Source organism: Acipenser ruthenus, chromosome 24, assembly GCF_902713425.1.
Source record: "Acipenser ruthenus chromosome 24, fAciRut3.2 maternal haplotype, whole genome shotgun sequence".
Taxonomy (NCBI): Eukaryota; Metazoa; Chordata; class Actinopteri; order Acipenseriformes; family Acipenseridae; genus Acipenser; species Acipenser ruthenus.
The window spans coordinates 876,041-900,424 of NC_081212.1; the positions used below are offsets into that span (position 1 = coordinate 876,041).

The 24,384-nt window shown below is 44.0% G+C and overlaps 1 protein-coding gene across 26 annotated transcripts in view; it reads right to left on the reverse strand.

Annotated features, from left to right (window-relative positions):
* Window positions 1-2,555: 2,555 nt before the first annotated feature.
* LOC131700481 (unconventional myosin-XVIIIa-like) overlaps window positions 2,556-24,384 on the reverse strand; it is an 81,653-nt gene continuing 59,824 nt past the window's right edge. For 17 of the 26 annotated variants that reach the window (XM_058997854.1, XM_058997853.1, XM_058997850.1 and 14 more), the window contains 14 exons: window positions 23,822-23,945; window positions 23,307-23,507; window positions 22,920-23,030; window positions 22,532-22,636; window positions 22,003-22,149; window positions 21,128-21,241; window positions 18,166-18,282; window positions 17,300-17,383; window positions 15,872-16,009; window positions 15,025-15,210; window positions 14,450-14,589; window positions 13,586-13,630; window positions 8,871-8,993; window positions 6,668-8,194 (listed from right to left, as the gene is read on the reverse strand). In XM_058997854.1, the coding sequence (XP_058853837.1) occupies window positions 6,679-8,194; window positions 8,871-8,993; window positions 13,586-13,630; window positions 14,450-14,589; window positions 15,025-15,210; window positions 15,872-16,009; window positions 17,300-17,383; window positions 18,166-18,282; window positions 21,128-21,241; window positions 22,003-22,149; window positions 22,532-22,636; window positions 22,920-23,030; window positions 23,307-23,507; window positions 23,822-23,945 (3,151 nt within the window). In that variant the 3' untranslated portion in view covers window positions 6,668-6,678. Of the gene's footprint in view, window positions 5,293-6,667; window positions 8,195-8,870; window positions 8,994-13,585; window positions 13,631-14,449; window positions 14,590-15,024; window positions 15,211-15,871; window positions 16,010-17,299; window positions 17,384-18,165; window positions 18,283-21,127; window positions 21,242-22,002; window positions 22,150-22,531; window positions 22,637-22,919; window positions 23,031-23,306; window positions 23,508-23,821; window positions 23,946-24,384 lie in introns of those variants that run through there. The other 9 variants (XM_058997862.1, XM_058997861.1, XM_058997859.1 and 6 more) reach the window with 5 other exon arrangements.

Below are 24,384 nucleotides of genomic sequence, written 5' to 3' on the forward strand. Positions count from 1 at the left end.
TGTTAGAGTCACTGATGACTGCTTGTTATCCTTTGCATAAACAAGCCACATAGCCACAAGCTATAATTAAATAGCTCTCCAGTACTTTGATGCAAAGACATGATGACTTCAAAATCATTTTGGAGGTTGGGCGGTCGATTTTTGCATTGCGTTATTTAAGAAGCAATGTACTTGTATATAACAATTTCAATCTTGTCAAATATTTGTGTGCTTAAACTTAACTATATGATTTCATGTGATATCTTGTAACAATTGTAAGTCGCCCTGGATAAGGGCATCTGCTAATAAATAAATAATAATAAATAATAATAATAATAATAATAATAATAAGGGTTTTTAGACAAATATCACTGTGCGCCAAGTGCATTATAAAAACACATCAAACCGCAGCAACACATGCTGCAGGCCCAATGCAACACAGATGAACCCGGTGCAGTATGCAGAATATTCGTACTGTACTGTAGATAATACAGTATGTACAAACCACAGGGAAAGGTCAGTTTTGTACAGAAGACAGCCATGTGGAAGTGTGCATGCTAACAGCTCCTGGTAGATGTAAACTGAGCTGTCATCCAGAGGACAGAGACAGGAATGGTTTGTGACAGGGTTACTTCCAGGGGATGCAGAGTCACTGGGAGAGGAACTGGAATATACAGAATCTGTGCACAAATAAGTGGGCTCCACTCTGTCATGTACCAGAGCCATGACTGGCAATCTATGCTGATCATTTGCACTTCTTAAATGACCCGAGTTAATAAGATGACCTTCGAAGTTAGCATAACAAACACTGTTTTACTGAATTGTAGGAAAGATTAGATATTAAAAGGCAAAGTGCCTCCGATCAATCACGTCTGCTCTAAACTGGTGACGGTAAACTTTTCTTTTCTAGATTAATTAAATTAGGACCTCGGACTCCAGCTCCAGTATAACTACACAATGTTTGGCGTGACCAATGTACTTCTGTACGCCAACGCAAAACCTGACTCCTGCATTTTTTTTGCTTTAGGCTGACGATACTGGGAAAACTCCCAACACCACCTGTATAGTGTACAATACTGCCAATCACATTTCCTGTGCTTTACAAAGAGGCACAAAAATACAATTAGGTATCGGCCTCTGGGGAAATGGTGAATCAATCCATCACCTTTGTGATCTATGAATAAATGATGCCAGGACAGCTATTTTTAGGATTTAGTCATAAATCATTTGCTTCCTAATTACTGGAGATCTCCCCGTGTCACAGAGAGTTAGTGATCTACTGTACCAGTCTTATTATTGCAAGTGGCAGTGACATCAGGGAGCGCGACAAACAATTAAAAATAACGGCTAATAATATCGCCTTGCTATTTTATACCTCTTTAAATAACAGACGTAGATGCTTCTTGCTTTTGAAATAGCAAATACAAATGCCCTACCTTTCATTGGCTTCAGTATAATTCTCCGATGACCGTTCCTGAAGTGTATTTTAAACTTTAAATAGTCTCCAACTCGAATCACATCCACGTTTCTTCCTGGCTCTTGACAGTGAAGTAGGGGGTGGAAGTCGACTGTGTATAAGAGCCTCACTTCCATCCGTCCATCGGCACCTGTCCTTGAGCCAGGGGAGGAGGTAGCTGTCATTTTTGCAGATTGTAGATGTAACTGTGTCCAAATAGGCAGCATTCGCTGCGTAACTCACTCACGTCATCCAGTAGATACTGTCTGCTCCACTGGTTTGTTTAAACATTTCAGCTTCTCTCATGAATTCGAATTATACTTAAATCAGAAACTTTGCACTGAAGAAATCACTCGACTAAAACATCATTAACAAAATGAATCACTTAAACCCATTTTTTGAAGCTCATGTCTGAAACCTCATATATTTTACAGTGCCTAAAATGAATGTGCTTACTTACGCTGCTAAAGTTTTGACTGTAAGTATTATACTGTATCCGTGCGTCAGAAAAAGCTGGAAATACAAAAGTACTGCAATCTACAAACGATGGGCACACAGCAATGGTTTACTCGCTTTAAGAAGCAAAGGCTTGAAATTTAAAATACAACCCAAGAGTTTATTTTCATAAATAGTCAAAAAAAAAAAAAAAAAACTAGAATTACAGACAATGCATTAAGTTTTTTTCCTTTTCTTTTCAAAACGGCAATACAATTCACAAGTTAATTTTCATTTTTTTTGTATTGCTATTCTGTCTTTCATACATTTGAAGCTAGAGCTACACACATAACAGCTTGACTTATTTGCACAGAAGAAATTTGTACATCAGTGCTAACATTAACATGGTTAAACGTACAGTACCATTTACAATAATACTACAGTATATAAGATTCAACAGCGATTGCTTTTCATTTATGCAAGGTATACCATTTTTTTCTTTCTTTAAGCCTCAGACACCTTGAAATAAGTAACATTATAGGCACTGCCCACAGCAACCTAGAAATACAAAACCAAACCGAGTTCACGCTGTGGTATGAATGATACTAGGAAACATATATTGCATGTGGCAGAACAGCCAGAACACACACACACATGTTCTGTCACATGCAAGACATGTATATAGTTTTTTTTTGTTTGCTTAAAGTATCTTTTATTTCATCTTGGCAATAGCTCTATTATATGGTAGACACTGTAGTAACCAAAGCAGCATCTCCACTGCTCTGAATCCCCTTCTGTGTACCACTGCTGATTAACAGGCGTCCAGTCAGGTCTTTGAACTGTGAATGCAAGACTCTCAATGCAGGCTGAGTAAGCAGTACAGCTGGATAACAGCACCCTATCACTGCGCATGCTAGATATTAAAGACAGCTGCTAACGTCATTCCCATGCCCAGAACGGGCAGGGCTTGGGCAGAGGAAACGCAGCTGAGGAGTGTGTTCGGTGTTCTGTGGCTGCGCTTCGCTGTGCAGAGTAGGGCAGGAACGGCATCAGCATGGAGATCGCGGAGAGAGAAGAGTGGACTTGCAGAAACACCGTGACCAAATCACCATGCACGTCAAGAGAGAACACAAGAGAAACAGCTCACAGCCTGCAGTCATCGGTCAGCCTGGACCCTGGGGACCGCCAGCTGTCCAGGACGTTATCCATTCGTATTCTTTATGTATGGACGTCTAAAGTCCCAGCGGCTGTCCGGGTTGTCTTTTATGCACAAGTAAATTGTAATAAATATTCAGGACCTGGTTAAAACACAAAACCTGGGCCGTTAGCACTCTCCAGGGAAAGGAAACACTGACTCAAGAAACTGACAAAAAAAAAGCACTTGAATCTACAAGGGCACTAAAAGTTAGGCAATAGTTTTACTCAAACTGCAAATCAATCCCTGTTTTAAGCACATACTTAGAGTGAGGTTTATAAATCTGTACAGGCATACTGGATGGAAACACTTATCGTTTTTAAATGCTAGAATGGGAATGACATTTTGATCCATAGCAATACCATTAAATGATAGAGACTGATTGGCATGGGGCAGGTAAGTTCTGTGTCGGTTTAGATCATAATCCCAATGCAATTGAGCCGAGTGTGATTTAGAGGGAGGGTGGATCATATAGACTGGGGGGGGGGGGCTATATGAAGACTTGCGATTCAATGTTGGCTGAATAAACCGGATGGGATTTAATAAATCTGAGGAGGGCAATGTGTTTCAGGTAGCAGTGTTGATGTCTGTACCGTTTCAGTTGCCATAGTTGCACCCAAGGGCTGTATCAGTCTTTAAGCTTTAAAAGCACAGGTTGGAATTCTAGTTCTAGAACACGGAATATATCGGCACCACAAACCCACTGTGTAACATTCCAAACCAAAAATAAAGCTCTTTACTTACTTAATGGAGGGGATTAGGTACGAAAAGGCAAAAGCATACAAAGATTATTTAAAAGAAAGAAAAATAATTTTCTTCAATTTTTTTAATTTTCAATGCAGCTCTAGCGTTCATCTTTTGCACAGAAAAATGTCTGAAACGATCACCAGCTCCTATATACAGTACAATAAAAAAGTCAATAAACTAAACTATTTTGGTAGCTAGAATGAATTGTACAGATATATAGTAGTTATGTAAACGTCAAATATTGAACATTCATTGTTAAGTGTTCCTCTCTTCCCCTTGGTATTTCGTTTTACAGGCTGCCCTTTAAAAGCATAATCATCAAACACTGTCTTTGCACGACTATTTAGGATAATATTGAATGCATAGAAAAGTAGTAAGCAAGATCATACCTTTTAAGCTAGAGCAGGGCACACAGATCTGTAAAAAGCATGTTCAATAAATTCAGTCTAAACCTGTGCACTCTCTTTCGCAATATAAATTAGGCAAGGCGCAGATATCATCTCGTCAGTTGTATACAATCAGCATTTGTTATAACTCAAAAGAAAAGGTTACCACCGATACAGCTGACAATCTGCTGCAATGCAGTGTGTATCCATCCAAAGGAAGGTTTATAAATGTGAGAAATAAACACTACAGGCACCTGCAGCCTGTACCAAATAATCACCCTTCTAGAAAGCAGAAACGATGTGAAACTCAAACTGATGAGGGGGGAAAAAATAACACTGAGCCAAAGTGTTGCAATTGTTATTCTTTTTTATAGAGCACATATTTAACAAAGTTCCCAGTCAATGAAAACTGCAAACAGCTCTTTGGCTCAGTGTAGCACAAGCTTAGCAACGCAGACTGCCTGATCGATGGGACAAGCCTCAGCACTCATTGTGTTATAAAGGCTGCGACCCTTCAGCAAACGAAAGAAAGGGCAAAAACTACGACTACCATTCAGAGCATGCATCTCCAGAGTGTGACCTGGCAAAAATCGGGAGTGAGGACATAAATCCGGTGAACCAGGTGCACCAAAACACCTGTGCTCAGGTTCAGAACCTCGCCAGTACCAAGATTCTCCGATGGCGGCCTCGTCCTTGTTAAATAATTCAACGTCCAGTACCTCATGTGCAGCTAGCTGCAGTTCCCAGTAACAATACAGTATCTTCTCCGGTGCAGAGTAATCATTACAACTGACAAAGCAAAAAACAACAACATTTGGTTTAATTTATTTTTCTGTCTTTTGTTTTTGTTTTAATGAACGGGGTGCTTTTGAGAGCAGCGCGCAGTGCAGCGTCATGCCGGTTCTCTGCAGGAGCCGGTGGGCTTGCTTTGGGCCACTCGCTGCTCTTACGCAGTGGTTTCGGAAGGCTTGGAGTCGCCGTCGCTCTCGTTCAGGAAGCTCCTTTGCGAGTATCGGGAGCGGTAGTTGCTGCTGGGGTTCTGCTCGTCCTCCTCATCTGATTTGTGTAAGGTGTGTCTGCGATAGGACGGGGGGCTGGAAAAGCAACGCAGGAAACAAAAAGAACATGAGTTTCTTATATTCTTTTTAAAGAAACGCAAGTCTGTTACACACAACAACATGCAAGGCAAAGGGAGTCGATTTCTCGTGCTTAGAGATGTTAACCTTTTGCAGCCAGTTCCCAGCTTTATAAAAGTGTTTCCTAGCAACATCTGTCAGTTCATTTTATTAAACCCTTTTCCTAGATTTTAATTTCAGGTGATGATCAAAAAAAAAAGAAGTCAAGGATAAATTACTTTCCATCGATTTCAATTGCCTCAAAATAACACCGAGCCAAAGTCTTGCAATTATTTATAGTTTGTTTTTAATATCCCACAAGTTTCCAGTCTAAAATGTAAATTGCATTACAGGAGATTGGAAACTACACTCTGACTAACGGCATTTTGACTGGGAACAAAGCCTGCAAAAAAAAAAAAAATTAAATTAAATAAATCTTCCCTGATGCTTGAAGGTCTACTTCTGCTTTTCATAGAGACGGTCTTGTTTGCTGTTCTGCATTAAACTGTTCTTACTAAGATAGCAGCATAATGCACTTTTCATTAGGCTGTGCAAACCGTGGCAAATCAAATAGGCTCAAAGTGACCCTCCGACAACTCTGGAACTAATATCATATCTCTGTACGCACAAGGTATTTCATTCTCTGGTCGATACTGTGTCCCTTTGCTCTTGGACAGAACATACAGTACATCTTTCTAGTTTTCACAAATTAGCTTTCCAGCACCTAGGGCTGATTTCTGGCAAGTGACTGACACTATAGCGGAAAGGCATTTATGTAAAATAATTAAGAAATCTATTACATCTAAGGTTACCTTTTTCAAAACACTCTCATTCTTACTGGGCCTTTACATCTGTTGTCTTATTTCATGGTTGGCTTGCTACTACAGAAATCGTTCGTGGTTAACGCCCACAAGCTCTTTACTGCCTTACCTTTGCATGAGAACATAGCAATATATAATTCACTGCACAGTTACCATACATGTTTATAACTCACAGTGTTTTACCAATCACAATCTGTAATGCAACACCGTAGATCTGATCATAGATCTTTTGGAAATGAGTTCTTTATAGCTATAGATAACACCTTCATTACAAAGGCAATGAGCTCTTTTTCATACCTAAAAGCGAAGTCGGATTTTCAAGTTTCCTATATTTGTGCTTTTGGTTCATTATGAGAAATAAGGGGTTGTAACAGTCAGGTCAGATTAGTTCAGTTCAGTTCAGTCAAAATATTCTTGTTAGCGTTGGTTGACCAGTGGTAAAAAACACCCTTAAAAGAAACTCGAGTGGTGTTAGTTAGATGCACACCATGCTTTTTTTTTATACCATGCTGCACACCAGCTTCAGACAACACCTTTTTTTTTGTTAGTCACTCTCGGGTCTGTAAAGGTACTTCATCACCAGGCTGTCCACTTTCTTCTTTCTCTTCTTCTCATCTTTCTTTGAAACAGGTTTGTCACCTACGTTGTTATCCGCTTCGGGGCCCTCTTCCTCGGAGCCTGAGACTCGCTTTCTTGGGCCCTTCTTGATGCTGCTGGAGCTCCGGTACGAGATGGTGGACCCGCCCGAAGAGGAGGAGGAGGAGGAGGAGGACTCTGAAGAGGACTCGGACTCAGAATCCGTTTCCTTTCTCTTGGATTTCTTCTTGGTCTTCTTGGATTTCTTCTTGGAGCCCTTCTTCCTGCGCTCGTCCTCCGAGGAACTCTGAGACCGGGAGCTCCTGCTCTTCTTCTTGCCCCTCCTGCTGCTCCTGGAGCTCCGCGTGCTGCAGCTGCTCAGCGGCCGGGAGCAGTCCATGGCGGAGACCGATCTCCGCAGGTTCGAGGAAGAGGAGGCTCGGCTCTCCCCTGCCAGCTGGAGGCTCGTCATGCTGCGGACACTCTTCTTGTCGTCTTCGTCGTCCTGTTTGTCCTCCTCCACTTCCTCAGAGTCCGGCTCCAAGCTCTGCCTCTTGAACTTGATGGGTTTGTAGTTCAGGACCTCGTTGATGGCAGCCTCCAGAGCCGGGTCCAGGTAGTTCCTATGTGCAACCGGCTTAACATCTGTGCTGTCGGCCTGGGTGTCATCCGAGCCGGCCGTCCTGGGTCTGGGGGGCACAGAGAAGCTCCGGCCCACAGAATGCGGACTGTAAGCGGAAGACCTGGTCTCGCTGAAGGCGATGCTCATGGAGTCGTCATCGAACTCGCTCATTCTGCTTTTGGAGAGGGATAACCTGGAGTCAGCGCGGCTCCCGGCGGTCGGGCTGTGGGAGCGGAATTCAGACCTCCGGCTAACCGAGGGGCTGGCAGGTCCGAACACGTCGCTGCGGCTATCGTCAAGCCTGGACATGCTGCGTCTTGAGCTGACCGGACTGGCCAGGGCGAAACTAATAGAGGACTTGGAATCATCATCCACGTCTAGACCTCGCCTGGAGGAGACTCGACTGAGCGGGACAGAGACGGTGGATTCCTTGTCGAGGTCGGGGCTGACGATGGACCACCTCCTATCTAACCCTTTACGGGCTCTGCTTGTGGCCTCAGAGTAGGCCTGCGATATAACGGAGCCCCGGTCATCCAGGTCATCCCCGATTTGGGATTTCTTCCAGGAGCTCACAGAATTTGCGTCGTTGTCCTGGTTGTCTGTGGCGGTGGCACTCCGCTTGGATTTGCGGAACGACCTGTCCGGGGAATCGGAGCGCTCCTTCAGGGCGCTGAAGAGAGAGCTCTCGTCCCCTTTGCCCCCTATCGAATCTTTGAGGTTGGAGCGTTTTCTATAGCTGAGAGAACTCATTACAGAGACCGGCCTGCTCTCCTCTACCTCCTTCCCCTCTTTGTTACTTTCTTTCCATTCCTTGCCCTCCTTCAACTCTTTGCCCTCTTTGGCGTCTACATTTAGGGCATATCTGGACAGAGGAAGATGATGTTCAGGACAGACAAACAGCGAGAAAAGAAAAGAGAAAGAAAAAAGGAAGAAGGGAAAAAATGGATGGAAAAGTTACAGGGGTGGAAAAATGAAAATAAAAAGGCAGAAAAATGATTTAAAGAAAGGTTTAAAAAGATAGAAAACAGATAATGCTGCTAAGGATTTAGGCTTCTCGTTTCAGTCAGTGTGGCACTGTTCTATAGCTGGATATCTAGTATATTCAGCAATTTCAGTCCCCAGTGATCTTAACCCATCACCTTTCAAAAAGTACAGACGCAGAACAATACAAAAAAAAAAAAAAATAGTTCTGAAGAATTCTTGCAGGAAAAGGACAAACACAGGACACTCTTTGCCATCAGCTACCAGAAAACTACCTTACAAGAAGGACACACATTCCTGCTTACTACATTCTAGGCATTTCAAAGAAAGCCCTTTACACTGAACTCAGTCATGAATTTCTATCCCTGAAGAGCGAGGGCATGTGATAATAACATCTATCCCTGTTCAGCCTCGCTGCTGCTAATCTCAAGTTAAAAAGCTCAAAGTTGCCTGCTTGATTATATTTCGGTATGAATGAGGATTTATTTTGTATTTATTTTTTCTTTTTACATCATTAACGGACACAGCCGCCATTCTTCAAATTTGTTTTCACGAACCTGGAACTCTTTAAGCTGCCATCATCCGAGAGAGTTTTTGATGAGCCTTTGTTCTTCGACAGCCAGGATTTGACCCCATCAACGCGCTCCTCCACCTCAGAGTCAGTTTCTGAATCCCCCTCGCTGTTGAGACACCAGGGTTCACATGTCATTAACTGGGAAGCAGCAATTTAATCAAATGAGACGCTGTATTAGTGTGCTAATACTGGGGCTAGGCAGAGGAAAACAAGCACACATGCATGCACGGTCAGAAGCATCAACATCATCACCAATCCAGGTCTTTCACAGCTTCCTCTTGCAGTTAGCTATTACAGCATGGACCAGCAGTGATTCTTTCTTTATTACATGTGAGAGCCACGCTGGGGTTAGGGCAATGCACAGAGATAAATAAATAAAATAAAATAAATACAGAAGTTAGTAAAGGGTTGTTCAAACTGTTTTCTCTCGGAGTATATCAATAAGTCGATGTTATGCACTTGCGAAATGATTCAACAAAGCTTTTAATAGAACAAAGTAAAACTGGTATTTTTTTATCTATTTGCTGGAAAGTCAAAAGGTTATCCAATCTTCAGGGAAAGAACAGCTACCAGTTAATGGGCCACTTATACACAGAAATGCATAGCTGTCGGTACATCATTATTTAACATTAGGCAAGCAGACTATTCTGTCTAGCTGCAGTGTGGGATGCAGAATCCCCTTTGGTAGCTGTAATTAGAGCTGCAAACACAATGAAAGCGCTGCAGTCGCTGCTATGTAATATTATGTATAACTGCAGGGTTAGCTTTTCATCCAGGAGAAATAAAGTCTGCAGTAAACAAACACAGCGATCTGAGGGGGAACTTTACCGGTCACAGCTGCAGCATTTTAAGAATTGCATTACGGCAAAGCGAAAGTGTGTCTCTTCTTTCCCAGTTCGGATCACCTTTAGATTTGCTCCAGCTCTACATTTCTGTATAGCTTCCAAGCAAGGAGACACACCCAACTCCAGTGCAAAAAACAGATCTGCTAGGGCTGCGCTAGATGTGCCTTTATTCAAACTGCACTGCGCTACTACGCCTGCATGTTCTCTTACAGTACTTTCAAAATGATCACTAGCTTATGATTAGTCTTGAGTCTTTGTTTTTGGAGCAGCTTGATTTGGGCATGTTCACTCGTACAGCAGACCTGCTCTGAGAGGGTGGTGCAGCGCACGCTTTTAGAAGCCTTCTGTGCATCTAAGGAAACGCAGAAACATGACTCGGGGCGTTTGAAATCTGTGCTCTCGATTTGCCCCCGCTGCCTTCAACAGAGATACCAGTGCCTGGAAGAGACACCGGGGTGTTCTTTTTAAAACAGCACTTTAACGAGAAGAGGGCTCCCTTGTACAAACCTGTGAGCTGAAACGCGGGACAGCTGAGATTTGTAATCGACCGCATTACACATAGTGTCACACACAATTTATGTCCTCGGCTACCTGCTGTTAGTTAACTGGTTCTGAAACCCAGGGGAACAAACAAACAGAGGCTGTGCAGGAGGAGACATTAATCGTATGTGACGATCGGGACTCCAGTGGTTCTATATCTCTGTTACACACTATTACATTTATCATTAGCTGCTATGGATTCCGCTTCTTCTCGAAACAGTCTGGCAGGGTTGATTGCTGCTTTCTCGGTGGAGTCGATGATAAAGTATTTCTTTAAAATCTCAAAATAATTAGGCTGGCTGGCTGGCTGGTAGAGGAATCGGTACAACAAAAGACAATATTTCCCCACGTTGCATGAATCATGTTTTAAACCATTTGGTTTGAAAACAGAAATCTGAAAGCTTGGTTTACTGTCGTGCATTTCTAATCCCCTTCCAAGGTATCTCGCCTGCCTTCATAATTAGGAGTTAATTGTTTAAAAGGATCAATACCTACAGGCCATTACCGCGTGATTCATTTCTTTCCAACTTCAGAGGCGTTATGCTTGAAAAACAAATCTATCAGCATAACCCCCCGTATGAGAGATGACGCTGGACTATAAACAGCTTCTGCTATTTGGAACCGAGAGTAAAGAAACTGCGTGCTGTTCGGCTGGGGAAATAAACTATACTTTAAACAGGACTGCCAGTTTCTTTGCATGTGTACTGGCTTGATCCTGTGGGAGCCTAACTGCATCCGTGGTCTCCATTAGCTGGTTTCTGCCATGTGTTCCTTAAAGATTACATTGCAATACAAATGTTCCTCATTTCTTATTATATTTTGTCCCCCCCAGCAAAGGGAATTCAGATTTAATGTGCCAGGTTTGTTTTACCATGAAGGCCGGTGAGTGTAGGCATCAGCTACAGATCCAGCAGAGAAATGAATATTGTTTATGCTTCTCAGGGGTCATTAAGGGTCACACTTTTAACCAACTGTTTTACTTTCCTTGAAGTCTTCGGCAAAGTCCAGCAAGCCATTCAGCAGTCTTTCATGGAAATCACTGATGTATTTAGCTCCTGCATGTACTGTACCCTTTCCCTGGCGCTGCAGCGGTTTCATGCATTGGCTTGTGATTCTCTTCAGCAATTCTAGGGGAACCCATCCCAGTGCGGAAACCAAGAAAGGTGTGTGACATACAAAAATGGTCTTTAACTGAAGCACTCGTTCAAAAGAACCATATACGTGCATTCTGAGATGTGCATTTTAAGTGCTTCAAACAATGTCCTCACATCACATGTATCTTAGTTACCATCTGTAAGCGCAGTAGTGGCAGATATCCACTAGATGTCATATAGATAAAAGGGCTCTTTTGGAACCAGATTCACAGCTGAACACAAGCTCTGCTAAAATTGCACATTTATTTGTTTTGCATCTAAAAGGTTACATTTTCAATTGAGTTCAGTTTCTTTTTTAGTGTCTTGAGTGTTGGGTAACAAGGTTGTAGGATTATTTGTATTGACAATGAGTCTATAGATTATTTGTATTAACAAGTCTATCGTTGCCATTTACACAGTGATCTCAAGCCCTCTTGAACTCAACGCAATGCAGCAGAGCCTCTGAACCATCTACTAATCCTTCTGACAATCAGAGGATAGGGAAGCTCTTGGATGAGCACAACCTTTAGACTTGAGGATTTCCATATAACCAAATGCACGATTCGGAACATCAGCATTTCCACAAAGGTCTCCGTCACCCGCTGAATTGAGAAGACAAACCGAAAAGTCCCGTTAAGATTAAACTATTTCTATATTTTGCCTCTGACCTGCAGCCCTGATCTCAATCGTACCTTTCCTTTTGACGATCAGGACAGTAACACACAGCGTTTAGCTATCAGCGGTATCTCTAACATTACAAGCAAGTGCAGTTTTTCTCCGAAATAAATTTAAAATCCAACAGTCGATTCAGAAATGGTGCCTGGAGGGGGGTAGGGCTAAATATTTAATTTAAAATTGATGACATGTTTTTGATTTTTTTGGGGGGGCAGCCTGCATTGAAAATGCTTTTAGATCATGTGTCCAATTTGTATGCAGCAAAGCTAATGAGGCCAGGCACAGTCAGCCAAGGGATTCCAGGCTGAAATATTTAGAATGCCCTGAAAGAGAAGAATTCTAGCAGAATTAGAAGTGTTTGCTCACAGCTGTCAAAACAAGCTAATGAATGCTGTACAACCCAGGGCTCTAGAGTCTCGGACACGGCTGTGCTTAACCCCTTCACTGCTCGGCTACACAATCCATTCATACAGGAACTACGACCCAGGCACCAGATAAAATACAAATAACTGCAAATCAATGTGTAATCCCTGAAACTCTCAACAGCCCTGTCATACTGTACATCACAGATCTATTAACCTGCATTCAAACCAAACATTAAATACTTACCTTGTTGTTTCAGTCACATGTGCTTGTTAGTTCTGATACATGTTTTTTGCTTTTTTTTTTTTTCCCCGTAGCAGATTTCTTAAGATAAAAGAGCTTTTAATGAAGCAGTTTTAAACAGGATCAAGGGGGTACGGCGAGGATAAAAGCATACTGTCAGAGAAGCATGCCTGCGTCATGTGACCCCATGCAGCGCGGTTTCAAATGAACAAACAAACAAACAAATAAATAAATAAAGGGGTTAATCGACATGCTGAGGATGAAGACGCAGTATCCCCACCTATCCTCTTCAGCAATCTTACCACTGACTCGTTTTTCATTTGCTATTCTGCGCACTGATACCCTAGCATTGGCCAGTTTTAACTAGCCCCTGCGTTACTGCGGACTGCCCCTCCTCCCCTGGCACTGCTGCCACTCAGCACCTGTACGGATGTCAGGACGTGCCTTCCACTGCATGGCACAGCGCTGCCTCTGCACAGGACTGAGAGTTTAACAGGCAGCTTAAAGGGGGCCGCTAATGAGAAGTGTCTGTTCCATTGATCTGAACAGCAGTGGGTCTGAATACAAGCCAGCTTTTAGAGCATTTGGAGCACCAAGGCTGTGAAGACAAAGCGTGCACGAGTCTTTAAAAAGAGACAAACTCCCAGAGAGAAGCCCAGTATTACTGACTGCAGCTTCTTGTGTTTACTGCGTGATAACTTTCCAAGCTACAGGTTTACATCGCTATTTCAAATGCAGCACAATCCTGCACAGTTGCAGTCGGTGCATTAAATCATTGTATTAACAGTAAGTTGACCCTGAGCTGTGGGTGATACTGCGCCTTGTGTAAAATAAAGGTCAGTAGATGCTGTAAAATACTGCAGTAAAATGGAGCATGGGGATGTGGCTTCAGTCCTCACGTTTTAGTCTTTCTTTTCTGGTACTTTGTCACCATGTCTTGCAAACTGGAAATGAAGAAGTGGGATGAGAGACACAAAAGAAGAGGAAAATGTGAGAAAGACACGCACACAAAAAATAAGAACTTGAAGTTAAACAAAGAAAATGACCAAACAGATACAATGAAATAAAAAATAAAGGTTTTAAAACTTAAAGTAAAAAAAAAAATTGTTCATAAACAACTGTATAATAAAATAATGGGTGTCATCAGTCCACGGACAAGTAAACACACGTTAGTATGTCTCACATCTGCAGAGCAAAATATCTGTACGGAACTGCGGTTAAAATACTGTCAAACCAGCTAACCACTACCAGGGCTGGAAATAAGACTCCTGATGCATAGCAGTTTCACCCATTCCAGCTTTTCCTATGAGCTTGATTAGCGACAGTGTATAGGTAACAAGCTCAGGTGTGTCCTGTAAAACCAGGAATGGATCTACCTGCTATGCAATGGGAGTCTTATTTCCATCCCTGCACTGCAGATCAGAGACCCCTGAATAGCAGTCCTCATAGACAGATGGTCCTCATTGACTGTGGATTTCTTATGGCTTTTCCCACAAGAATTTTACAGGTCACAGGTATGACATTAGTGTCAATAATAATAACAGATACATGTGCTTGTCCGAGAGGCACTGATTTATATTGAGACCAATCCCGGGGGAAATGAAGGAAGTACCAGATCTGTCCTTGATGTTTGGGACTGTATTCAAAACTTCATTAAGCCAAATATCTACATGGAGGTGCAATGATATCCTACAAGAACGTCTGAGAAGTCAAGACGGACAGGCTTAGAAGACCGTCCGGGACGCACTGAAAGGGAGCGCTACCTGTTAATGACATCCTCGTTGTCGTCGCTCTCCATTTCATCCTCAATGGCGGCCTGCAAGTCCCCGATTCGCTTAAAGGCCAGTTTCAGATCCACCTGCAGGCTCTGATTGGCTGCTTCCAAGCTCTCGATGTCCATTTCCTGTAGGACAAAAGATTCTTATTGGTCATTACAGGTTTCACCCCCCCCCCCCCCAGCACAGAAGCAGCATAAAACAACATGCAGCTGCCTAGGTGCCAGAGAACTAATGGAGAAAGAAATAGAACAAATAATACAATAAGACTGCATAGATAAAGCGAGAGGAGTCGCAGTACCAAATCATTCCACGTGTTTAAAGCATGTCGGTGACGGTTCACTTACTTCGAAAGTCCCGGTCGCTTGGGCTTGTTAAGCTGTGCAGAGTGCTGAGGTCAAGTAAACCCTCTCTCCTTGCCCATATAACTGAAGAGGCTCTTATAAGCCTATCCTCCCTACCCTCAGCCCCCTGCCCCAGCCCCCTGCCCCAGCCCCCTTCCCCAGCCCCCAGCCCGCAGCCCCCAGCCCCCAGCCCCCAGCCCTTATGAAAGGTACTTGTACCAGTTCATGCTTCTTGCGGCTGGCCTCCATCTCCTTCTTGGCCAGCTCTCCCATCTCCTCTTTGATGTCTCGGATCTGTCTCTGCAGCCTCTTGTTCTGCTCGCGCTCCCGGTTCTCTGACGCCCCACGCTGATCCCGCTCCTCCGTCAGCTTCTCCATGTTCTCCTTCAGCCGATTTGCCAGGCTCTGTGGAGGCAGTAGAGCAGCTTTACCACCCTCACAGATACACACAGGGGCTTTCCTCACTCACAGCATGATTAGAATACAGGACTGCACTTCTCAGCTTTACCACCCTCACAGATACACACAGGGGCTTTCCTCACTCACAGCATGATTAGAATACAGGACTGCGCTTCTCAGCTTTACCACCCTCACAGATACACACAGGGGCTTTCCTCACTCACAGCATGATTAGAATACAGGACTGCGCTTCTCAGCTTTACCACCCTCACAGATACACACAGGGGCTTTCCTCACTCACAGCATGATTAGAATACAGGACTGCACTTCTCAGCTTTACCACCCTCACAGATACACACAGGGGCTTTCCTCACTCACAGCATGATTAGAATACAGGACTGCGCTTCTCAGCTTTACCACCCTCACAGATACACACAGGTGCTTTCTTCACTCACAGCATGATTAGAATACAGGACTGCGCTTCTCAGCTTTACCACCCTCACAGATACACACAGGGGCTTTCCTCACTCACAGCATGATTAGAATACAGGACTGCGCTTCTCAGCTTTACCACCCTCACAGATACACACAGGTGCTTTCTTCACTCACAGCATGATTAGAATTCAGGACTGTGCTTCTCCTGTGCTTCTCCTCAGCCTCTACTTACTTCGAGGCGCTTGACCTGGGTCCTCTCAAACTCCAGTTTGGTCTCCAGCTCCCGGATCTTGGCCTCTTGTCTGCTGACCAGAGATTTATCCACCATGGACTGCTCCACAAACTCCAGCTGGCTCTGCAGGGACTGGAGCTAAAGAGGGACGAGAGGAGTCAAACATCAAGCACCCCAGCTTCCCCAGCGTCTGTCTCTTACAATCAGACATTGAAATGCCTTGGGCAGCTTAGCCACATGTTCACTCTAAACCACACACACAAGGAGGACTGGTTAAAGTACTGTACTGATCTTAGAGATCTGTTCCCTTGGCATTGAGGCTAAAATTGCTTTCCCTTTAAGGAACTTTACCTTGCAATCTCAGTTTTTATTCTTGACTCTTCAAGCCACATCTTTTAATCCCTTTCTAGTTGCACAGAATCAATGCACAGTGCAATAAAGCATGGTTAAGTTAATCAGGACACATTTACAGAAGCTCTTAAAATGTAGAAAGCCATAAAAACGACAGCGCTTCTTCTATTTAACGGCTACAACCTAATTCAATATGACATATCATAAATAAAATCTATACAAAATTAAAAATAAAGCTGTTTTTCTCCCCCAATCTATAGTCCAGCGAGAGGCTGTATTTAATAACGTCTGACTCTCCCAATATCGAGCTGTGTACGACTACTTCACACACCCAGCTCACTACTGCTTCCTAAAAGCATGAGTTTATATTGATCTTCATTGACATGCTGCACGATTAAAAACGTACTGCCTATTGGCCAGCCTTGACCAGACTCAGGGTAAGGCCTGAGACAAGCAGCTCCTTACGACAGGAAGGGCTTCGGCTGTGTACAGCTTTATAAGAGAGGAGTAGCTGTCGGACTAAAAGGATGCCAATGGTATAAATAACTGAAACCTTAAGCAAAATAAAAAAACATACAAACCATCTCACAGAAATCGATACTGTGGATTTGATTCAACAAGGTGCAAGAATAGAAGAGTGTGTGGGAGTCCTATTATTAAGACCTCTCCTACGCTGTCAGGATGATGGTGCACAGGGCAGGCAATCCCTTCACCGGGGGCTGGGCAGTATCGACTGCCACACAATACGGAGTCAGCTGCACACTCAAAAAGAGTGAATTCCACTCCACAGCGAATCTATACGATACGTCTCCAACTCCGAAAAGTGATTAATAACAGCATTATTCCCAACGAACAAAAAACAAATCAAACAACGAATGCTTTAAAACACACGCACACGCACATGCACGTACACACATGGACGTTCCTGTCCCATTATGCCAGCCGAGGCAACCTGCAGGTTAACGGAGCAGAGACACTCTGGGCAAGCAGCACATGGGGACTCCTGCCCAGCAGCCACACACGGCACGCTGCAGATTCAGCACAGGTTCAGCGCACAGCTTCTCAGCTCCAGCCCACCTTTTCCTGGATTTCTTGCTTTTCCTTGCTTGCTTCTTCCAGCTGACCCTGCAGGTCGTTGATTTGAGCCAGGTCTCTCGATGACTGGGAGGAAAGAACAACAAGTTTGTTTTAAGTTTTTAAACCCTGAAGGAGGAGCGAGGAGTACAATCATTCAAATCAATTCAGAAACATGAATTCAAAATGGCTTGAAAGTTGTGTCTGTGATTATGATTCTATATCCATATGCAGCAGAGTGGTAAGTCACACAGACCAGGCACATGTTAACTTTAACATCTGAAAGCTGAATACCTCCCACAGTAATGCATTTAAACCGTGGGGCGAAAAGCCATCCAGAACTTTACAAACACAAAATAAGTTTCACAGTCCAGTAGACAAATGTTTTGTCTTTCTGCAGTGTGGTTTAGAAAATGGAGGCAAAGAAAACAAGACCCCCCCTCCCACCCCAACAAATACATTAGAAATTGTTTGTGGAAATGAAGCTCCAAACCCAGGGCAGGGTGTGGGGATACAGGACAGTGAGGTACAGGACAGGCCAGACAGGACAGTAGAGGATAGGACAGGCTAGAGAGGACAGGCAGGACAGTAGATGACAGGACAGGCTAGAGAGGACAGGCAGGACAGTGAGGTACAGGACGGGACAGACAGGACAGTACAGGATAGGACAGGCTAGAGAGGACAGGCAGGACAGTAGAGGACAGGACAGGCTAGAGAGGACAGGCAGGACAGTAGAGGACAGGACAGGCTAGAGAGGACAGGCAGGACAGTGAGGTACAGGACAGGACAGTAGAGGATAGGACAGGCTAGAGAGGACAGGCAAGACAGTAGAGGACAGGACAGGCTAGAGAGGACAGGCAGGACAGTACCTGTGCAACAACAGTCTTGTGCTTCTTCATGAGCTCGTTCATGTCCTCCTGGTCCTCCTCGAGACGGGACTGCAGCTCGTTCTTCTCACGCTGCAGACGGCTCACCTGTTCCTCCAACTGCACAAACAGAGATGTTCACAATAAAACACGTGCTGAAAATCCTTCAGCAGAGCGCATGGGTTTGCAATACAGGGTTAGAGGCATCAGCGCTATTTCTGCAATACTGCAGCGATATTAACTAACAGCTCTAATTAGCAGCTAAACAAGCATGGCTAACATGCTTTGTACCTTCTCTGGTAATTTTATTTCTACAATACATGTAAACGAGCACAGAGGAGTCCGTGCCAGGGAATATTAACGAGCATGTGGATTATGGTAAGATAATGAACCCATTAGCACATAGCGGAGGAATGAAACACCTCCTGAAACACAGAGACATGATGAAATCCATCCTGTTAACATATTGCCAAGACGAACTGGGGAGAATGCAGAACGGACTAAATGTATTCAAATTCTAAAAAGTAATTTCTCGTTTAAATGTGATTACCAAGCAGGAGTCAGGACCCCCTTTTCAAAGCAGGGCGCTTGAATGCAGATGTCATTGCTCGCGCTCCTCAGAGTAGGCAACCTGTCTAGTGACGTGCCAGGCTGACAGCTCCGACATGATTCTGACTGCCTGATTCGGAGCAGCTGAGCCATGCCCGAGGCTGCTGACCAGCGATCGTTTATAACCAGACTTCATCATGCTGGGACAATTACTGCATCTGCCTTTCCCCCTCCTGCACAAAGGGTGCATTTAAAGCATCAACAGCATTGTCCGGTGTAGATTTGACAATCAGGAGTTGCTTTATTCTTGGAATCATTCTCCAAAGGTAGGAGCAGAGCGCCAATAAATACAGTATCAGCAATTTCCAAGACGTTTGCATGCTCTTGTCATTTTATGAAGAACTTCCCAGAAGTCACTATACTGTAAATCCTGAGGAAATAAAGCAATGCTATTTACAGACTAGACGGAGCGCTTCGACTGAAGAGCACTCAGAATGATACAAAGATAGCACAGAGGCACGTGATACTGTATAAGGCAATGTGGATGAGCACGCGCTGAACACTGATTGAATAAACTGGAACTAGAACAGCAATGATTCTCTCAAAATGTCTTCATGTCAATGCCTTTTATGGCACTGCTGCACCACATGGACATTTAGCAGAAGAACCCGGCACACAAGACAAAGGGTCAAGAGCTGCCTGGTCCTTTTTTTGGTACTGAATCATCATCTGACAATCAACCCAGCAGTGAATCTGCTGCCTTGATGCTCTGCACTAACTTTTATGGAGAAAAATAAAATGCGACCATAATTGCAGCATAGAGATAAGGTCCATCCAGCCTTAGCAAAAGATATTAACTTGGAAAATTAGATGGTGCTTTTTTGAAAGCGAGATTAGAAATGTATTCACTTTTAAAACGGCGAAATGGAACATGCATCTGCCCAGCTCCAGATATACCTAACAAATACAGAAGCCCTTTCATATTTTAAAAACCTATGTACTGTACAACTATCTAAAGCAATGTGTACTGTGGCTTACTGTATGTTTTCTCCTGTTTGTTTGTTTGTTTTTCTTTTAATATATTTTCCAAAGGAAACTGTGCATAAACCAAAGATAGAAAATAACGTGCAATGAATAAAATCACCCAAGCCGTTGTTTACCAACTAACCCTGCCATTGTGCAAACTCAATTACTTTTTTTCTTTGCTTGATACACAGATAACAATCTAGCCAAGCCGCTGTTATTAAACCCCAATGTATTTTTGCAGCAATATGTCTTGTTAAAATTAGAAATGGATTTTCACAAGCATGCCATTACATGCAGCACCATTTCTTTGCAACCACTGCAGTAATTGAACCTGTGCTCTGGACCAGGAGTGGCTGGTGGAGTTGGATTGCTGCAGCAGCTCAGGAGTGGCTCGTGGAATTGGATTGCTGCAGGAGCTCAGGAGCTCAGGAGTGGCTGGTGGAATTGGATTGCAGCAGGAGCTCAGGAGCTCAGGAGTGGCTGGTGGAATTGGATTGCTGCAGGAGCTCAGGAGCTCAGGAGTGGCTGGTGGAATTGGATTGCAGCAGGAGCTCAGGAGCTCAGGAGTGGCTGGTGGAATTGGATTGCTGCAGGAGCTCAGGAGCTCAGGAGTGGCTGGTGGAATTGGATTGCAGCAGGAGCTCAGGAGTGGCTGGTGGAATTGGATTGCAGCAGGAGTTCAGGAGTGGCTGGTGGAATTGGATTGCAGCAGGAGCTCAGGAGCTCAGGAGTGGCTGGTGGAATTGGATTGCAGCAGGAGCTCAGGAGCTCAGGAGTGGCTGGTGGAACTGGATTGCTGCAGGAGTTCAGGAGCTCAGGAGTGGCTGGTGGAATTGGATTGCTGCAGGAGCTCAGGAGTGGCTGGTGGAATTGGATTGCTGCAGGAGTTCAGGAGCTCAGGAGTGGCTGGTGGAATTGGATTGCAGCAGGAGCTCAGGAGCTCAGGAGTGGCTGGTGTTACAAAAATTGTTCCTCCCATATATCTGCATGAATAACTCCTGACACCGGGTTTATTCAGTAATACACCTTAACAAGGTGAGTTCTGAATCCCAGGTCTAGTGTGAATTGCAAGACCTTCTAGGGGCACCCAGGAACCTCCAGGGCAGTTTGAACACGTTTCCAGTGCAATACAATACAATACAATACAATACAATACAATACAGTTTGCTTTTATATTGCGCTTCATGCAGAGTATCCCAGGAGCTTTACAAAAACAACTAAAGGCCCTCCTCGCCCCTCCTGATTGTAGACGACTTCTAGAAACTATCAAAAGCTGAGCATTCACTGATCCCGAGGTGCACAAGACTAGGAGCACGAGGTACCAACAGTGAAGGGCCTTTTACATTGAATACATGCAGCAATTACAATTCCTTTAATGAAAAGCACTCACGGCTGACTTGGTCTTGGAGATGTCGTCCATCTGAATGTGCATATCTTCAATCTCCACCTCCATGGATTTACGAGACTTCACCGCCGCCGCGCAGGTGAACTCGGATTCCTCCAGCTAGCAGAAAACAAAAACGCGTCAGCAAAAACTGCACAAGCTCGGAGGGCTAAGCATTCACCGTGGAAGAAACAACGCATTGAAAAAAAAAAAACCTATTAAAAACACGTCAATCACAATGCCCTGATACCCTGGCAACAAAAGCACTATAGTAGTACTACAGTATACTGTAGGACTTTATAGTAATACTCATTTGCAGTATTTTGTAGTAATATGATAGTAGCACTATAGTGCTTTATAAGAGAGAGTAACAGTGTGACATTTCATAGTATTCTGTAATAGTATTAGGCAGCATGGCTCCGCTATAAGCTCATACCTCAGTTAAATCCAGGAAGCACAAAGCTGGACTGGCACAAGGAGCCTGTGAGTAACGCAGTGCTTGTAAAAGACAGTGAACACTATTGCAATGACTAGATTTGGAACACTGTTCTATTAACAATATGTTATCACTAGGTGATATTTTTGGTATCATAGTTTATTATATAATCAGCAAGGATTTTGAAATAAATGCTGACCATTTTATCTTGCATAAGAATTTTCTCTGAAGCAGAAATGCAGACGTTTGGTGTCATCCCTTTGAGATTACTGACACGCTGCAATCCTGTTAAGAAGAATGTCACTGAATGTCTCATTATGCACACTGAGAGTGTCGATCCATTCTGAAAGCGTGCCACGACGAACACGCAGCATATACAACAGATCTATCGGAGCAGTAAATTGGTGTGGAGATGCTGCCTGCCTGCAGTGAGGAGACTCCGTACCTGGTTCTTGAGCTGTGCAATCTCCCTCTTGCTCGGTGCATTGTTCTTCAGATGATCCAGCATAATCTGTGCGTCCACCAGCAGAGCTTTGGTGCGCTTCAGGTCCTTCCTCAGCCGCTTCTCGGTCTCTAAGTCGTGCTGGGTGACCTGATCACAGACACAGACAACAAGCAAGAGAGCTGGTAGAGGCCCTGAAAGATCGCCACGAAGAGAGAATGTAGTGGAAACAGGAGGGAGACTGATACTCTTCATTAGAACACATGAGGGGCTTGGAACGGCTCTGCTTTTGCAAGATGGACATATGAAAAAAACAACATATATACATATATATATATATATATATATATATATATATATATATATATATATATATATATATATATATATATATATATATATATCTGCATGAATCACGTGCACCAGAGCACCATCACGCAGGGCAGCTTATCAAAAACTATGTAAAGCTAGTTGTGCTATGATACCAAGGTATGTGATGCCTCGTAACGAATCCCCAGCCCCTCGTTAGTACCTGCTCACTGGCCGCGGACAGCTTGCTCTCCAGGTCTCTCTTCTCACGGAGGACTTTCTGCTTATCATCATACTCTTCCTCCAACTGCGCTTCCATTTGCTTTAGCTGGGGAGGGAAAAAAAAAAAAAAAAAGCTTTTAAATGTTGGGTTTGTTTCACCGAGACGGCATTAATTGATAAAGCCGTGCATGGTGTGCAATGTTTCCTTTAATGCTGTATTCTACGAAGACCTCAGTGCTGGGAGATTCCAGCAATGGCATCTTTAGCAGTTTGCGTTATGTGTTCCCCGCGTACAGTACGCAGAATATAGAATTAGTGATGGTGATCCTGCTGGCCTGTTTTTGAATACCGCAGCAGTAGAGATCAGGGGGAGAGGATCGATGGAGTACCTTCTTCTGGCAGGACTGCCTGACCTCCTCCACTTCCTCATCCTTGCTCTCCATCTCCTTGGACTGGCTCTGTCGCAGCCGCTCCAACTCCATCTCCAAACGCAGCTTCGCCTGAAACAAAACAGACACAGAAACCACCCACATGTGTAGAGCTTATCGGACACTGAAATGGGATTTTATTTGATCCCATTTATAAGCATGCAACTATAACATCAAAAAAGAATTAAAACTTTAATCCAGCAAAGTTTTGGCAAGGTATATTTTTCAGTTACACTGGCCTTTACATTTAGTGGAATGATGAGTCAAGGTTTTAATTCCATGTGTGGGTTTGCACGGTGTCATATCACAGTGGCCCCTATATAGTCATACTGTACAAGTCTACCCTACCTGCTCCAGCATCTGTATGGTCCCTGCTTGTTCGTCCAGCTCCTCCTCCTGATCCTTGGCCTTTGCCTCGAGGTCGCGCAGCTGCTTCTTGACCTTGGAGAGGGAGGCCTCATCCTTCGACTCCTGGGAGGACAGATCCTGCAGCTCCACCTCCAGCAGCTCCACCTTGTGGTTCAGAGCGCTGATCTCCGAGTCCTTGTCCTGCAGGGGAGCGGATTGATACACAGTGAGGACTGCACCGAACTGTCACAACAGAAGCCTATTTGCCTTTGCACAGGTGGAATACAAAGCCATTGCTCAGGTAGCTTGGGAGTAATTATTATTATTCCATTCAAAAAGGAGAAACAGCTTTGATTAAAAAAGGTCAGTAATCTGGTGCATCCGTAAAACAATGAAATAAAACGCTCGATCACAAAGCATGCAGCAAGACGAAGAAACATTTAGGAACGCATTCAGAAGAGAAGTCTGAATGAGGGTCTCTCTGGATTGAGCGAGCTTCTCTGGAGCAGACGTACCTCGAGCTGCTGTCGGAGGCTAAACACCTCCCCGGTGAGAACGTCCTTCTCCCGGCTCAGAATCTCCTTCTGGAACTTCTCTCTCTGAGCCTCGTCCTGGGCCTGAGACAACTCAGAGTCGAACCTGCGACAGGGGGGGACAGAGTTACAACAGAGCAGCACCGCATAGTCGATCAGTCGAAGACCAAAGGGAGAGTCGACCTGGGAAACTGTGGGACGACTAGTCGCGCCTGACCAAAGGAGAAACAGGAGACTGGTAAATTATCCAGCTGTGCCACCTGGCCCTTATTATTGTATGCTTTTTTTCATCCAAAGCCTTTGGGGTTTTGTTTGAAGGAAGGCTGCGGACATTCAGCCTGTATGAAAGCTTGCCGCATTTTGACATTTAAAAGTTTGATAATGTTTGTAATGGGTGTGCTTTGGAGATTGGTTCGAGGAATGGTAATTTGACAAGATGCTATATAATGCATCAAAATAAAGCACTCCCACTGCTAGAGGTTACCTTCTTCCCTTTTGAAAAAGCAATGCAAACAAAAAACCTCTCTTCACCCTTAACAATGTAC